General features: G+C 41.0%; 2 protein-coding genes across 3 annotated transcripts; both read right to left on the bottom strand.

Annotated features, from left to right (window-relative positions):
• Nucleotides 1–326: 326 nt before the first annotated feature.
• Nucleotides 327–9,056, bottom strand: fhl5 (four and a half LIM domains 5). Of its 2 annotated transcripts, XM_074692007.1 has the most exons (6): nucleotides 8,973–9,056; nucleotides 3,671–3,851; nucleotides 3,325–3,499; nucleotides 1,592–1,761; nucleotides 1,313–1,499; nucleotides 327–1,173 (listed from the first exon to the last, which is right to left on the bottom strand). In XM_074692007.1, exons 2-6 carry the CDS (start codon nucleotides 3,830–3,832, stop codon nucleotides 1,022–1,024), a joined length of 846 nt encoding a protein of 281 aa, XP_074548108.1. In that variant the 5' UTR covers nucleotides 3,833–3,851; nucleotides 8,973–9,056; the 3' UTR covers nucleotides 327–1,021. The 2 variants fall into 2 exon arrangements, with proteins under 2 accessions (XP_074548108.1, XP_074548109.1); XM_074692008.1 differs by lacking the exon at nucleotides 8,973–9,056 and having other exon boundaries at nucleotides 3,671–4,316.
• A 3,553-nt stretch (nucleotides 9,057–12,609) lies between these two features.
• fut9a (fucosyltransferase 9a) lies at nucleotides 12,610–16,786 on the bottom strand. Its single transcript, XM_074692681.1, has 2 exons — nucleotides 16,647–16,786; nucleotides 12,610–16,462 (listed from the first exon to the last, which is right to left on the bottom strand). Exon 2 carries the CDS (start codon nucleotides 16,452–16,454, stop codon nucleotides 15,372–15,374), a length of 1,083 nt encoding a protein of 360 aa, XP_074548782.1. The 5' UTR covers nucleotides 16,455–16,462; nucleotides 16,647–16,786; the 3' UTR covers nucleotides 12,610–15,371.
• Nucleotides 16,787–17,519: the final 733 nt, after the last annotated feature.

Below are 17,519 nucleotides of genomic sequence, written 5' to 3'. Positions count from 1 at the left end.
GTCCAACTATCCTTAATTTCTTGTCATATTCCACATTTTTCCTGGTCTCACTGTGTGTGAAGTAGACGTGTCCCAGAGGGGAAGGGACATAAACGCATACCCTCTATAGCCATTTGCCCTAATTTACAAAAGAAATACATTTTCTTCATTCATCCTCAAAACTTTTTGTCCATAAAATACCAGAAGCAGTTAAAACTAGCGTACTAAGTTCAAAACAATGATTTTTTAAATTCTATTTTTATCTGCACAATAGTCTATAATCATTCAAACAATCAAGCAAGCAATCAATCAAGCTTTATTTTTAATCATAACTATCGTAATCTCAGAACACTTTTGAAAAACATTAACAGGCCTAGACCTGTTAATGTTATTAAAATTTTGTTGTATCACCAGGAACCCAACATCAAGACAAGGTATAAGGTCTCATGTCATCTTAACCCACTATGAGTACAGCACTTTGCAACATTTAGCAAGTACATGGCAGAAACTTCGGGCAGAACCAGACTCATGTTAGACATCCACCTTGAATATGGTAGGGTTAAAGTACAAGAGAAGAAAGAGAAAGAGGGAGAGAAAGAAATGTTGACAGAGGACAAGAGAGAGGGATATAGCCAGAGAGAAACAGACACAGTCCATAGTTTGGCGTTGTGGTGATGATTTTGCTGAAATTGTAAAAAGCCACAGCAGCTGGAGTCTAATCCAAAAATGATTTGTTTGATTTCATAAAAGAAAAGAAAGATAAAATTGTTTTTCTTGTGTGTAAAAGGCATGTCAGGAAAAGTGTATTTTACTTCTGAATATACAAAGTAACACCTAAAGAAAAGGAAACCATGCCCTAGCTTTCAGCGGTCTAGATCATCTTAATGAAAACATTACAACTCAAGTGCGTGCACAACACTAATGTTCACTTTTAAAACCAAAGAGCATTTTACACTCAGAGTTTGCATGCTATGAAGAAATCTCAGAGAGTGACTTTCAGAGCGAGGGCCTCTCGTGTAACTGCAACCCCCTCATGAGAAGATCACTTCTCCCTGCCGCAGTCGGTGCACAAGATGTTGTCACGCTGGGTGAGGAAGCCACGTCCCACCAGAGACACAGAGCACTGCATGCAGGTGAAACACTCGCTGTGCCACTGACGCTCCTCAAAGGAGATGTACTTCGCTCCAGCCAGACCTGCACACATCAAACAAAGATCCAGTGTTTTTTATCTAGAGAGCAGGATCGTCACCTTGTTCATCTCAGGGTTGCTCTGCTAATGCAGTTCAGAGCATTTTATCTGAGTCAGGCCAGAGAGAATAAAAACATGACTCACTGGTGATCGCCTTGGTGCAGCCCACACACTTCTTTGCATACAGGTTGCTGAAGCACTCCAGGCAGTACGGGTAGTTTTCCCTGGAGGTGAAGCGCTGACCTGACAGCTGCTTTCTGCAGCCGATGCACAGGAAACACTCGCGGTGCCACGGCTTTTCTTGGTAGGTCACTCCGCCTGTTGTGATGGCCTGGGGGTAACACAAAGGGAACACGCAGAGTCAGGGGGATTGATGTGCTGCAGCAGCCAATATGTAAAAAAAACCCTCAGCTGTAACTTTACCTTCTTACAAGCGCAGCACTGGTAGGCAAACTGCTTCTCAAAGCAGGGCACACAGAAGTAGCCGGTGTCTTTAGGGATGAAGGACTTGGTTCCTATTGGCTGCTGGCAGCGGTGGCACAGGAAGCAGGTCTCATGCCAGCTGTTCCCCTTGTATTCCATTTTGCGGGAACCTGGCACAGAGGGAGGAGAGCAGCTTAGTCAGCATATGGTACCTCTATGACAGAAGCACACTGCAGCTTAAAATAGTCCTGCCTGATCTGTAGGGAGAGGACTAAGCTGTCTTAATCATCGAGGAAAGAAATTTGGAGAAAGATTAAGTTGCACTGTTGCCTGTTGTTAAAAAGGTACTTGTTTCAATGTTGATACATTTTATAATCTTTTACTTACAGAGCTGTAGCCCTGTCTTTATTGTTAAAACACCCTCACACAATCAAAGATGGATTGGTGTTTAGGAGCTCTCCAGTAGATGGACTTTTCTGGGCACCAGATGTTGAAAGAGAACTTATTTTCAAAGGTTACCTTTTCCCCAACTGGAATGAAAAGTTACATCTCTGACATGCAGGCAAACTTCATCAGGAGGTCTTGAGCAAAACAAACTCCCAAATCTAAGTAAAGTTTGTCTCCTTGTCGGGGCTGTGAGGGCTATCGGCTAAAGCTTGTGTTTTTCTGGGATAAAGACTTGGTTTCCCATGATCACTTGCACCCACTGTTGGATGTGGAAAGATGTGATTCAAACTAAGGTACATGTTTGTTTTGAAGCAATGAATGGAGATCGGATCTGCTTTTTAACGCTACTTTTCTTCATTCAAGACAACTTTGTACTGGGCACAATGCGACAGGGTAGAGAACTTACAAACAGTTATGAAGCGCTGTTGATAAAACCTGACAACAAGCAAACTTTGTGAACTCCATTCGTAACCAGCTATATTTAACGCTACTCACAGCCTGGTGCTCTGAAACATTAATGAATCCTGATTATGTCCTACCAGTGCTCATCTACCAGCTCAACCTCACCAAGCAGCGCTAATATAACCTGGCTCTTCATTTTATTGATAGACTCACAACCTTTAACACACCACTGCAACCATTACTACAAAATTAACTGTTTTCTTCAGAGAAACGGGACAGGTTTTGCTCCTCTCAGCTCGACTTTCTTGGCTAGCATAGTGTTGTCACAGGGACTTCTACGTCCTTTACATCCATCCAGTCCTGGACAACCTGATTGGGAAACTGAGTAATAGCATTTAAAATCACCTATTCTGGCGCTGACTATCTTATTGAAAATTGTGGATTATAATCAGGCATATGGAAGTGGGGCTTTTTCACGATCACTTTAAAAGTCTTTACAGGGACTTAAAATATAACAATATATTTTTAAAGTGTTAAAAGTTTTTGTTTTGGTTGTGTTATGTGAAATCGTACATGCTGTCATTTGTTAAAAAATGCTCAGATTTTTATGTTCACTGCGCCTCGAGATCAGACAAATGTTATCGTAAAAATGTAAAACTCAAAGTTAATTCTTGTTTGTGAAAACTGTGGTAAAATGACTAGAAAAGCTACGTTGAGGCCTGTCAAGAACGTAACAAAAAAAACAAGATTTTACTTTTTATTTTGTTGTTTTTTCTCTCAGTATTACTAAGACAAATGCAAAAATTTCTAGAGATATCTTCTCAGTGATATGGCTGAGCTCTTTTTGCAGTTACCTTTGTCATTGTAACTACTTTAACAGGTACCTGGCATGACGGTCTTCTTGCAGGTGGCGCACTTGGATGAATAATCATTGGCGTAGCACTCGGTGCAGAGCAGCAGATCATCCTTGGCTGCAAAGGCCTTTTCAACCAGAGAGCGACCACACTTTGCACACTTGAAACACTGGTCATGCCAGTGGCGATCCTTGTAGGACAGGTCCTGTAGATATTTCCACCCAGCAGTTGTTGTTTTTGATAGCAGTTATGAATTGTTTGTAAACCATAGGGAAACCATAAATTGTGAATTCATCACTCTACATGAATAAGCTTCTATTACACAAAACTGTGAAAGTTAAATGCATACTTTAAGGCTCAACTGGTGTCCCCTTACCTTGCTGTTACATCCAATTGCTACAGAGCAGCCCTCACAGCAGTTGGCGAACAGGTTCTCATAGCACTTAGTGCAGTACTGCGTGTCTTCTTTCATTATGTACTTCTTCCCCAACAGGGAGTCTTTGCAGTAATGGCAGTCGAAACGCTCGCTGGTCGACATTATTGTTTGCTTTTCTTAGCTGCGGGTCAAACAGAGCAGGAGGAGGAAAATTTGACAATAAAGAATTGTAGGAGTGATGGAAAATGGCCTAGTGTAGTCCAAGAAATCTTGCCAAACAATTTTTTTCTCTCCTTTCACAGGCTCTTAAAGAAAAAGAAGCTCCTTTTAGCAGACTCTACCTCAGCTGATGAGTTGAGAGGCTGAATCTGGGGGCTGGTGAGAGCGAGCAGTCCAGGCTCAGAGATGGGGCAGGGATGAAAAGGGGTGAGGCAGGATTAGGGGTATCCACTGGGGGGGATCTTCTATAAATACTGGCCCTCTTATTAGCGATAATCTCTGGGGAGAATGGACATGCTCCACTGCATCATAGTGCACCTTTTAAGGGAGCTGATGGTGCAGAGACCGCTGAGCCTTTGAGATGATTTAATCATAATCACTTTATCTCAGGAAGGCATGAAAGCGATAAGAAAAGTGATTTTAGGACTCAGAGACTCTTGTTTGGTGAGGTTACAGCTCACATGAAACCAGTCAACATCCAGTTTTATCATTTTCATGTGAACACACACCAGTAAACGATGTGATTTGAGATTGGGAAAATACAAAATTGTTTCCCTTCCACCCTCTAGTTTGTGTTTGGTATCAGTTTCCCAGCAGACTAAGTTAGCTATTTGGATGCTGTGACGTTCCTGGACACACTCGTGGCCTTTGTCAGTGCCCACTACACACACACACACACACACACACACACACACACACATGCGAGCAGTTGCAGATGGCTTATGAGAGGTAGGCGCCAGAAGCTTTGTGGCTGCCAGGTACTGAACTATAATGCCAGGACCTCTCAGTAGAAATTGAGAGCGCCTTGGCAGAACTACAGAAAGGGGAAGCTGTGAGCCGGTGATGTGCAATACATCCACGGTAAAATAAAGGAGGAGGAGCAGGAATGATGGTTTGATGGTAATGATTTCGCTGATAGCAGATCCTTTACACGCTCATTAAAAACACTTGTAGTATACTGCTTTGGAACAAACCTGTTATACACTTTACACTGAAAACACCACTGGGTTTAAGGCCAGCCACATTTGGTGAATTAAAATATTGGGTCTGCTCGGAACTACTTTAATCATAATGGTACCAGGTGCTGTTGACTGCTGGATTATTCAGTGTAACTATTGGTGAACCCATTAGTACAGATATTTATCCTTAACAAGTTTGGCTTTATATTGTCAGAAGTGTTTGTGACAAAAAACTTAAAAGAATAATCAGAGATAGTTCCTTCTATTAATCTTCACAAGTATCAGCACGGCAGCCCTCTTGTTTTACGAGTGCTCTTTAAATTACCGTAACTGTTCAACTATTTGGGCAAGCGAAAAAAATTCAAATGGATCCTGAAAGAAGAGAAGTAAAAGTTTCCAGCATTATCTCTGAGTCATTAAGGCCAAAACAATATTATAAATCCTGGTGGCTTGTATGATACTAGGGTGATAAGGAGTTAAAGAAAAGTATAAAGCTCTGTATTATCTGTGCAATTCAGATGGAGTGCTGCTGTATTGAGTATAAGCCATGCAGTGTTTAAGTGTTAAAACTACAGTTCCTTGAGTGTCCACTTGAGGCTTGCTCTAGAAGTACCAGAAACCACATAGACACCCATTCAAAAAACTATTTTTATGGCACAAGTTTAAAAGGGTTTTTTTATAACTTGGTAGTTCAAATTAGTATTTCTTAACTGGTGAGCTTTTGCCTGAAAAGACAAAACAGAACAATTCCTGTGTAAAATTTCTGTGCTTTTATTTTGAAGGGTTTTTTTTAGAGGCATGCTGTCTATTCACACTCCAGAACAGTAGGTGGCAATAATGCCCTGTAATGCTAAGCAACACTCCTCGTTTTAAAGTATGGCCTCTAATGTGAACTTTTTGATTTTAATTAAAATACAGCTATTTGGGCCACGGCTTGTCATAGAGGGTTGATGGTGGGTCCTGAAGTCTGACTAGTTGAGAACCACTGGTTTAGATTTTTTAAAGTTTTGCATTATCAGAGGCACAGCTGAAGTCCAAGTCCACGTCTTCACTTCATATTACCTTGACCAAATTTAAGGTAAAATCTAGTGATGCACTGATACCTATCCTGGCATCGGGTTCGGTGTATCGGTGCCCCTCAAAGCTGGATCGGTATCGGTGGGAAAGGGGCCGATCCTTAGTGCCAATCCAGGCAAACAGCTCCATTTCTTTTTCAGTGCCCCTCTTGGCTACTTGATTTAAAATGTTACCTTTGATGCACTTTTTTGCTGCATTACCGTCTACAGGGTATAAAAGTTTACATTTGAATACAATTTCTGTACATTCTGAAGCATTGTTTTTACCAAAATAGTGCTAAACATTTGAATATTCTATCGTTTAAATAAATATTTACTTCAGTTTTTCCATCTACTAATTTTTTTGCCTTTTACCCAAAACATTACCAGTCTTATCCCACAGTAGGGCATTCAGGTTGTTATTTAACAGTGGTATTGGATCAGCATCAGTATCGACTGATACCCAAAGCCCAGGCATTGGTATCGGTATCGGAACCAGAAAAGTTGGATCGGTGCATCCCTACATACCATGCCATTACATATTGCACTCAGGTTTTTGCAATGCTAATTAAAAAAAGGCTTGAAATTGATAATGTTTTGTTTGGTTTAAGTTTTACTATGTTGCCTACTGTATTAGTATGGATCGGGTATCGGCACAATTAAATTATTTTTAGATTGGATTGGATCGGAATGTAAAAAAGTGTATCGGCCCATCTCTAGTAAATTCTGTATTTCCAAAATGCCACTCAACAATGAGGGGCTTCAAAACTGCTTCTGAAACTCTGATGTCCATGTCAGGAATATTACACAGTTTATGGTCTGTACACAGTCTGTGATGATTGCTTTTACACAGCCATTCTTCAAACAGTTGATAGTAGAAACACTTCTGTTGCTCTCAGATTTCATGGGCTGCCTCACATCCTACTGAGTCACTTGGTTGGAACGATTTGTTGTAAAATAAGGATAAAAAACACGCCACACCACAATATCTGAATGAACAATGGTGCCATTACTCGGTCAAACAATCTCTCGTCAATTGTGATAAAATTGATCAAAATAGGAAACAAGCTGCCCTCTTTTCACTGAAGCTAAATTAATTACATCAGAATCCTGGAACATGTGCTCATATCAGTTTACCAAAAGGATCAGGAGGGGGGGCAGACATCTTTATAAAAATAGCCAGAGAAGACCACCAGCCCAGCCCACAGGCCTAATCCCTGTTGTACATACACACACAGGAAGGTCAGTGGCAGGGATGAGGCTGACAGGAATGCAATTCTGTCCACATGAACCCTCTTCCCCTCTCTCTGCGTCCCCTCCTGTAGCACCACTCCTTGTAGAGAAATTCATGTAGCATTACACTCCTGTAAATATACAACATGTACTCTGTTTTAGGATCAGCGGATGATGTAGTGACATGGGATGTGTTTTTATGTAGGTGGTATCAACAAAGCTCTGAGGAATAATGTAAGATTGTTATTTTTGACCTACACGGTGCTGTTATGTAAGGCTCACTTCCAGTATAACCACGTTATGTCTGGATTTAAGGTGCGGGGGAATGTGTGATTTTCAAATCATGCTTTTCTTTTCGTTCTCTTTTTTTTAAGTAGGTGGATCCACCCGATTAGACAAAGTCATCTGCCTCCTTGGATAAGATTACCACTGCATCGTGTTGCATCCTTGCTTCCTGCTGATGTCCAGATCAGCGACTGTAATACACAAAGCCAGTCAGACCTTAAAAACCTTAAACCCAGAACCAACTGTGGGACAGATATAGTCATCGTCTCGCAAAAGCTTCTAATCTTGGTTGCTGCATAGTATGTCTGACATCATGTGACATCAGCCTGCTTGGAGATGACCTAAATTCATCAGCAAACAAAAACTCTCATCTCCTTAAGTGTATTAATTTGAAAGTCATGAAAGAAGGAAATTGCATGTCAAGTTAAAGCAGAGATTATCGTTCACTGTGTTCATACTGTGAGGGTTAATCTGTATCGTGTGAGCCTGTTCTATCATAACCGCTGTGATCCTGTCTGATGGATAACAGGTACTGGTCTTTGTCTCTTGGATTATTGACTTCTACACCAGACAGTGCCAACTATGCAGAGCAAAAAGCTTGCTGATCTTGCGTATTCCTTTTGCCAGCTTAATCCTCTGTAGTCAAGCTGCCAACACATTTCGTACGCTGCCTTGTCTCGCCCTTATAAAAAGGCCTTTTATATGACTTGGACTCAGGTGTCCTCTTATCTTAATGTATTCAGTCTTTACAATAAGGTGTCAGTGGCTCTTCCCCTGTCCCTCTGAATCGAATGATCTCACAGAAGAAGAGAGGCTTTTACTTTGGTGGCTCCTTTGAGGTTGTGACTGGTCGTAGACTGGGACAGATCAACACGGCGCAGTTCAAGCACAAAAGCCTGGATGCACCAGAGCTGACAGCTGGTTGGCATGGTGGTGACAGCATAAGTGGGATCCATTAGGTTGAGAAGAGGGGCAGGTCTTGTTGTTAATGAGAGGACTCTCACAGATCAGATCTTTGAGCAGTCCTCTGCGGTCTTCTGCGACTTTGGAAAGCTTGCTTTCAACACAGCATTTTTGACTAAACAGGATAGCCACATAGGGGGTTGGCGGGGGGCAAGGAGATACAATCTACTATGTCTACCATCTCACAAAAACCTTACACCCCTTGAGGGAGGACCTGTAATGCCTCTACCAAACCCCCTCCCCTGTTCTCACTAAAATGAGTCATGCTATGAGAGGGTGACAGAGCCTGTGAAAGAGTCAGACATATGATCTCCACCACTAAGGAGGAGTGAAAGTTGTCTCCTCCCAGGAATGCACAGCTCATTAAAATGTTCCCCTAAACGTTCCCCGCCCCCTCACAGCCTACAGATTTGGCGGTCTTTGGATTTACTGTGCAGACGGAGCAGCCGAGTACTCTGTGGTACCAGTGGCAGCAAGCCAAAGCTTTTGTATCATATCATATATCATCGTATCATTAAAGCATATATCATATAAACATTATTTATACTGTAAAGTTCTCTAAATTAACAAGAGATCAAACAAACATACCTGAAGCAGGAAGTCAGATAGTTTTGTCCACCTCAGACTGTCTCAGATGAAGAAGTCCTCCAAACTCCAGCTTGCAGGGAGACTTTTTCCTTGTGATAGCCACTACACTGCCTGGAACTCTTCCTATTATACAAACAGAGCTGCACAAACAAACAATCTTCAGTTTACTGTAACTGTTCCAAGACTGTACATGGGTCCAAAATAAAGCTCGCAGGCTGGAATATTTCCTGGGCCCATTTTCAGATTTTCTGCTCTAAGGGATGAAAATAAAGTAAAAAATAAATAATTCTTTATTAAAAATCTGTAAAATACTCCAAATTAAAAAAAAGCCTGACACCTTTTTAGGCATACATTGCTATCAACTCATTTGTTTGTAAACACTTGCCGTTGTGACCCAGTAAGCTAGCTTTAGAGCAGCATTAGCTTTTGTTTTGAGCTGTGTTATTTTTTGGCAGGTTGATAAATATAAATCTGTTATTAACCCTCTTTTATCTTTATATTGGTGTCTCCTAATTCTTGACAAAACTGTGTCTCTAAAGGGGGGGATAAAGAAAAAAAAGAGGTATCAAAGACATAAAGAAATAGTTAGTGCAGTAGTTTAGTACCAGATTACATTTAGCGCTTCCCACAGCCCAGTGCCACAAGACATCTCTGTAACCTGTAATGCTAACAAATCCTGGTTATGTCCTACCAGTGTCCCTACAAGCAGAGCTAATGTAACCTCACTCTTCATTTTATTGATAGACTCTCAAGTTTGAACAGACCACTGCAGAATAACTGCTGACTGTGCATTGAAATGAACATTATCACACACAGCTTAGCCCGTGTTTTAGCCTTTAGCCCATGCTCTGTCACTCTCTTATGTAGCTTTCTTCTGCTCTGCTGTACTTTTTATTTGCCAGTCCAGCTCCAGTATCAACCATATCTACAAATTTAATCTTTCTCTGCTGAACTTTGTTGGCCCATGTGGTGTTGTCATAGGGTCTTCTGTGCATCTTGAATCAATACTTCCTGATCAGGAACCTCGTGTTTTGATCTCTAGCTAGTTGCTAACTACGTCTATCCAGTGTCACTGCCCAGTAGGGCGCATGCAGTCAGTTTGTAGAACTTCTTTAAACATCCCAAAATGACACAATCAAAGCAAAAGTTAAACATTAATCATAATCTATATTTACAAAGGACCTAACAGACACTTTTTTGGCCAACATTTAAACAGCCTTTAAGCTAATGACTGGCTTGTTAGCCAACAACTGCCTGCCTGTTCCAGCAAGCTAGCTAAAGAGCAGTATTAGCTTTCTTTTTGAGGTACATTTTTAGCAACAGGATCAATGTCAATACTTTATTTACTTCCTTTTATCTCTCTCTTGGTCTTTTTGATGTCTTTCAAGTCTTTAGCTGCTACTTTGTTCATTGGCTGGTTGCTAACATGACTGTCTACAGTGGAAATCCCAGGCGTGATGCTCGCAGTCTGTTTCAGACTTTCTGTAATACCCAAATCAGCCAAAAATGTTTTGATAACAGCTGTTAAACTTTAAAAACTCAGAAATGTGCTTCAAAATTCTGTGGCTAAAAAAAAACCTTAGAACTTCAGAGTTATGCTGCATTTTAACCTCACTTCAAGCACTCCTTTTCACATAACACCCACTCATCCTGTTCTTCAGATACAGCAGTTTTAGCTACAGGTTAAGTAACTTGCAGTTGGTTCAGCAGTGTTCTGTGCTGTATTTATCAAGCAAATGCAAAAATCAACAGCTGAGGTCACTGTACTCCTCTGTCACACTCTCTTGAAAAAAAAAAGGGAAAATCCTCCTGCCACCTGAACTTTCATACTAATCCTCAACTGACATCATTGGATTATTTGTGCCACTGATCCTGCCTACACACATATTTATCACACACTTTGACCTACGCCGTAAAGCAGAGGCAGTTGACAAAGATGTGTCATCTCCGTGTGGTGAAGGAGGCGACTCCAAATACCAGAGTGCTAGTGAGGATATGGGGTAACCAACAACAGCCGGAGGATTGAGGCGTAACTAACACAACACAGTCTTCACGCTCTCATTAATCACTTATCAAGGCTTTTGAAAAGCTATTTATATATCGTCCTGTGTTACATGGCACTGGAGAACAGTGTGAGCTGTGTCTTTGAAAATTATACTTGATAGATTTGCAAGAGACTTTATTAGGTTGCCTAAAAAATATAAAATGATTAATGGAAGACATTTGTGAAAATGAAAATCAAGATCAGTACTAGTGTGAGGTCAACCATTACTTCACTTGGTTAGCTATTTTAAGCTAGCCTTGGCTTAGCCTTTAAAAAAGTCTGCCAACAAGATATACCAGCTCGTTTTTCAGTATTAGACCCATTATTGTCTGAGAAGCGTATTACCTCCACCAAGGAGGTTTTGTTTTGGGGAAAGTTTGTCTGTTTGTCTGTTTGTCTGTGAATAACATAACTCAAAAAGTAACAAACAGATCTTGATGGAATCTTCAGGAAATGTTCAAAACTGGATAAGGAAGAACTGATTAAATTTTGGAGGTGATCTGGATCACCATCTGGATCCAGGACTTTTTTAAAGGATTCTTTATCATTGTGAGATAGGGCTGTTTTCACCATATGTGTATATAACAGCACCATAAATGGTCGGATTGCTTTGTAAAACAATACAAGACAAGGTCACCATAATTTCTGACAGATGCAAAAGTACGATCCAGATCCTGGAAATATTCTGGATACTAAGATCTGGAATATGAAATATGTACTGGGTCATCATCATTTTCAACACTGTCAGGAAACAAATTATCGTACAAACCTGCAACTAACACCAAATTGTAGCAGACAGTCTGCTGAAAGGGAGTATAACATTAAAGTAGGACTAAAATGTTGGTGACAATCACAGTATATTTGGTGGAGGTCTGCGCTCTCTGAGTGCTTTCCTAGTTTTTGTATTGCTATCACAAAAAGCGGGTTTTGGTATTTGCTACATTTTTTTCTATTCTAAAACTTAAATTGGTTTGCAATCGTCACATCCACTGTGAAGAAACAAGAAAAAAATGTATTTTTCAAAATGTCGATCTATATCATGTCAAAATAAGTATTACGGTTAGCTGGTAGTAGCATTGTATATAAGAATATGTTAAAGTGATGATTCAAAAAGTTACCAGAAAAACTGTGTAAAAAATGGAAGGTACAGTAGCTTCTTAAATAAAAGCCATAACTTTTAGAGCTCCCCCTGGTTGCTGGCTGCAGTATTGGTCATACAGCACATCTCCACCATTACAAGACAAATTCATGCCAGTTTATGTGAAAGCCTTCAGTATTGTACAAGCTTAGTTTAAGCTAGTTATTTGATGCTAAAATGATAGGATGTGATGTCATAATTGACACCTTTTGAGACATATTTGCATGCATGTCTGTTTTCATATTTAAACATGTATATGACCAGGCAAATGCAGTTAATATAAATTTCCTGAAAATTCCAATAGAAAGTTTCCAGATGTTAAAATTCACAGAATTTTGCAACCCGACTTGGCTTCAAATTACATCACTAGCACATTTAAGAGCCCACTGTAGCTTTTTTTTGCTTCACATCTAACACTGCGGTGGAGATGGTTACCATCAAATTGAACACTTTACAAATAAGGTTCTGTATGATTGAGGTTTTTTTAATCGTTTATCAATATCTTTATTTTCTTTGACACTATCAGACATCTACAGTTAAAACACAACATTTGGCAAAATACAATGATTTGGCAAAAAACTTGTACTGATTGACTCACTGATTATTTCATTGAACTGGCAGAAGGTGAGCATCGCTGGTGAAATCTTCATGTTCAGTCACACACAAAGATTTCATCCCACTTTATATTCAGTGTTTGTAAGACTCCAGCAAACTCAGAGCCAGGTCAGACAGTATTCAGAGACATCCTGATTCACTCTGGTGCTGTTACACACTCAGACAGGGTTCAGAGAAGACCAGGCTCCTCCATGTTTGTTTTTGTGCAAAAATAGAGAGATAGAGAGAAAGAGGACAGAAGATGAGAGAGACAGACGACACAGAAAGCTCATATCTTTTGTTCCTTAAAGTCACCAACTACATTGGACAAGAAGCCTTTGTTTTCATACATGAGATTGGACTGTACAATATGAAACCATGAGTGGCAGTTTCATAAGTAATATGTGGGGCAGCTGAGGCCTCTGTTGACAGTTTCTGAATTCACAACATCTCCATCTAAGACAGGCATCAGCACAGTGAGTCACAAAACTCCACATTAATAAAAGATATAAATCTCTGCTGCATTTTGGCATGACTCTTCCAATTAAGTTATGCCAAAAGGACAACCACCCACACTCAAAAGAAACAAAACAAAAACATCAGTGTAAAACGGCCTGCCTTGATGAAACCATCCACCTCACAACACTAAAACCATTGTTTCTGTTGCTGTAATCCTCTCTTCCCTTTTTGCCTCTTTTGCATTGATTCACAGCCTTTTGAAGCACCAACATTACTTATAAAGACGCAGCCAAGTCACATTCACTGCATGACGACACTTGCATGTTATAAAGAGATTTGAAACATTAAAAATATGTACAGCACATTGTCTCTTCTCAGTGATGCAGACACTGCAGGAGCTCTCTCAGTCTGGTGAACAAACAGGAATGATCTGTGTCGGATGGTGATTCATTTCACTACAAGGTTTATGTACAGTTTTCAATATGGCATTTGGAACCATATCCAGTAAGAAAAATATGTGAATTCATCCTAATTTACATCAATGGTCCCTTTAAAGTGAAGAAGATATCAAAATAAAAATAACCTGAAACATGTTAAACCAACTACTGACCAAAAAGGCGCCGGCTCACCTTGCATAAAATGTTGACATAGTTTGCACAGTTCATTTCTGTAAAAATGTAACCACACTGCCATTAGCTGCTGAGTGCTGTTAAGATGCATTGTTGGTGGATTGGCTGTTCTTGATAACATTTAAAAGCAATGTGGTATATCTACAGATGCTGAGAAGTGTGATCTTGAGTGGTGTAGGTTGGCTGGCAAGCCACACAACTGTAAACACGAGTGTTAACAGAAAAAAAAACATTGTTTCACATGCGCCCTCGAACTCCCAGAACAACAATGCACAATCAAGATGACTAAAAGCAGAAATATGGATGATGGTAGAGTAACGGAGAACACATTTTCCTCTAACAGGTCCCAAACATTTGGGCAGATCTGAAGTCATCCTGATTCACATTCATCTCACCCATATGGCAACGTATGCCTGACATTACTGAAAACAAACTCAGTGTAAATACCTAAGGTCACATTGTGGGATGACAGTACAGTACACACAGTCAGAAAGCTTAATCACAGGTATGAGGATGGTGTTCATTTGTGCTCTTCCCCATCGATGGATTCAGCTCTAGATTACAGACTCCTGAAGACGAAATCATGCTGCAACATAATGTGCTGTGTGGGAGTTTCATATTGCAGTACAATGGTTCTGTGCTGTATTATCATCCATACGGGATCCGACTGCTCTGTGACACACCACATGTGACGATGAACAATTCACTATCTGATTAAAATAGAAGCCTCCCTCTCGTGGAGCAGAGCCACATCTGCTGCCAGAGACCACCATCATAATTATCATCACATGCCACCTAACCTGGCAGCCCCCTCTGTACTCACAGGATGTCAAACAGTTTGATTAGGAGTGCAAATGCAAACTCAGGAAAATATTAGGAAAAAGGATGGATGCATATTTCCAAAAATATACCATATGTACATGACACGGTTGAACTACTTTCACATTTGAGTTCAGTAAACACTGCATAGGTGACTGCATCACTAGCACTGATGAGATAGTTTTTTTTATCATCATATAATGCCTCTCTCAAATAAATATTACATAAATATTTTCTCTTTTTATGCCAGTCTCCTTCTGCAGCTAACAATATCCCCATGTCTTCTGTGTACCATTGTAGGAAAAGGTGATGTTTAGGAGATAAGAAATAACCTTGCACCTGTTAAACAGGAATATAAAATCGTAACCCCTCATTCATTCATACTAATAACAGAATAAAACATAAATAAAAATTAGCAGCAGACGTGGGCATTTTAAGCAAAGAAAAGGCTGAAATAAGAGTAAAAAGATAGTGCATTTGTAATCCGTTCAAAATAAATATAACAATGAATAATACAAGGCAAAATAAGGCTTAGCAAAGCTGGCTTGCAAATAAAAAGAAATAAGATGCATGTCTCACTGGGCCTCGAAACAAAATGAAAAATCATTCAGGAGCTTAGGACAAAACAGTGATGAACCTTCGTGTTAACAGAAGGACAAAACTCTTAAAGCGCTGCCTTCAATACCAAAACAAGCACTGCATAGCCCTTCACAGCACTACCCGCCCCAGTACCACTTGTCAAGGTTACTGAACGCCTTGTATTCTTTGTGCCTACGCAGGTAATCACAGGCCAGGCATGTGTGCTCTGCCCAGAAATAGGCCTTCTTTACTTTAAAGTGCCGCCGCCACTCGAAGTACCTGAGGTACATTTCCTCGTTCTTGTCCAGTAGCAGCAGGTAATCAGCCAGCTCCTTTGGCGAGGTGAAGTCGTCCACGTGGATGAAGGCGTCTCCCTGGATAAAGTTCTCGTAGTTCTGCCGGGGCGGGCCGAGAACCACTGGCACAGTCCCCACAGAGAGTGGGTTGTAGAGTTTCTCAGTGATGTAGTCCTTGTGGATGGAGTTTTCAAAGGCCAGGTAGAACTTACAGCTGGCCATGGTGGGGAAGTAGTCTTGGTCGGAGATGTACTCTCCAAAGGCTTGTCCGTACGCGTGAACCTCAATGTGTTTGTACAGCTCATTGTAGTATTTCACTCGCACGTGTTCCTGGTTCCAGTTGCTCACAATCCAGCAGATCAGCTTGTTTTTACTGGGTGGGACAAAGTCCTCCTCGCCCTCCGCTGCTACGATGGACCCATAAGGCACTTCGATGTCAGCATCCTGACGGTAATTTAGAGTAAGATTGAACAAGTTCTCGATCCCAGGCAGCTGGGAGGAGTGCGACGGAGACTCCAAGTTCATCCATATCCACTTCTGGAAGGACGGTCGCTGAAGCGGTGGCAGGTTAGACAGGTCGGTGCAGATGTCCCGGTGATGGATGACGACCCCATCTGACTTGTTGAAGAGGTTCCTGTCCGCTGTGATGAAACATCCCTCGATATTAAAGAGGGAGCTGCACACACCCAGGTCATAGGTCTGTCCAAAAGGCCAGAGCCAGATCAGCACGGTGGTCACGTTCTTATCGCTCCTGGTGGAGAAGAGGTTCTTGACCCGATCTGTGGATACTGTCGACTCTACGGGACCAGATAACCAGCTGGTGGATGGTTTAAAATACATCAAAAACAGAGTCACAAAGCATCCCAGAATGAAAGTGCCGAGCAGAAGGGGTCGTAGGATTCTGTGAAAAGGTGCAGATGGCATACTCTGTCCTGAAAGAGCAGATTGAAGGGGAAAAAAATCAGAGTAAAGACGCGACAAAGATACCATTTGTGCTTTGATTTTAGCAGAAGAGCATCTGCGTGTGAACAAAGTGTTCTGAAACAACCCACCCCTCTCTTAATCAATTCTCAGAAGAACAGTTCGACTTCTTTTCAGATCCATAAAAACACCAACCTGGGGGATTTGACTGAATGCTGAAATCCAAGCACGAGTCGAGGCTGTGGGAATCGGAGGGAGCTGTTCCTACATGGAGTCGACGGTGGGATCGATAGTCTTTGCGATTCAGCGCTCATAGGCAAAAGAAGTTTGCAGGTCACAGCCAAGAGATGTGTCTTTGCCTTTATGTGGAATAACAATGATCTAACAATGAGGCTTGTTTGATCTGGAATGTAAAGGTCTTCTTAATGATGCCTCCTTCATGAGAGCAGAGGGAGAAAGAGAGAATCAGAGACATTCAATTAAGGCATGAGAGAAGAAGCTGAGCATCAGCACATGCAGGAAATCATCATGCAGAGACAGGCTTCATCCTCACTAACAAACCTCTGAAATGAGCTGAAAAATAAAATGAAAACACCGGGGTTACTGCAGATATTGCCACTTAACTGAGGATGTTATTTCAAATCTGCTAGTTAAGCATGGACTTAAGCTTTGGCTGTTATTAGTTTGGCGTCATATGATATTTTATTAGAGAATGCTGCCATCTTAAGGCTGGGGAGAGAAGAAAGGCCTTGATTCTACAGATCCCAAGGGCTCATCACACCTGCAGGTTGTGTTAAGACACCACAAATAAAAAAAACAGACCTTTAGAGGTGACTTTTGTATTTCTTCGCTCAGCTTTAACTCTGTTTCTCCTCATGTAATCCATAAAATATGACATATGGTGCGTAATTTGTGTCTTCTGTCGACATCTGTGACTTTAGTTCACAGATCTGTGCACAAAGGCCACATGAATCAGAGCCAGATGAGTGCAACTCCTTTTAAAGGCTTACTGTATCAATACATTTCTATGTTTGCAAATCCTCTTATGGTGCCGGAGCATGTTTTCCG

This window comes from Halichoeres trimaculatus, unplaced genomic scaffold (assembly GCF_033239565.1).
Source record: "Halichoeres trimaculatus isolate MK-OKI-2021-1 unplaced genomic scaffold, fHalTri1.1 fHalTri1_scaffold_17, whole genome shotgun sequence".
In the NCBI taxonomy this organism is placed as follows: domain Eukaryota; kingdom Metazoa; phylum Chordata; class Actinopteri; order Labriformes; family Labridae; genus Halichoeres; species Halichoeres trimaculatus.
This window is presented reverse-complemented; position numbering and strand designations above follow the sequence as displayed.

What these genes read in the sequence shown, in the direction of transcription:
- fhl5 (XM_074692007.1), bottom strand. Translation starts at nt 3,832, where the DNA reads ATGTCGACCAGCGAGCGTTTCGACTGCCATTACTGCAAAGACTCCCTG. An exon ending in CAATTGGATGTAACAGCAAG is followed by an intron (nt 3,500 to 3,670) that starts GTAAGGGGACAC and finishes AAATATCTACAG; the next exon opens with GACCTGTCCTACAAGGATCG. An exon ending in AGTGCTGCGCTTGTAAGAAG is followed by an intron (nt 1,500 to 1,591) that starts GTAAAGTTACAG and finishes TGTTACCCCCAG; the next exon opens with GCCATCACAACAGGCGGAGT.
- fut9a (XM_074692681.1), bottom strand. Translation starts at nt 16,454, where the DNA reads ATGCCATCTGCACCTTTTCACAGAATCCTACGACCCCTTCTGCTCGGC.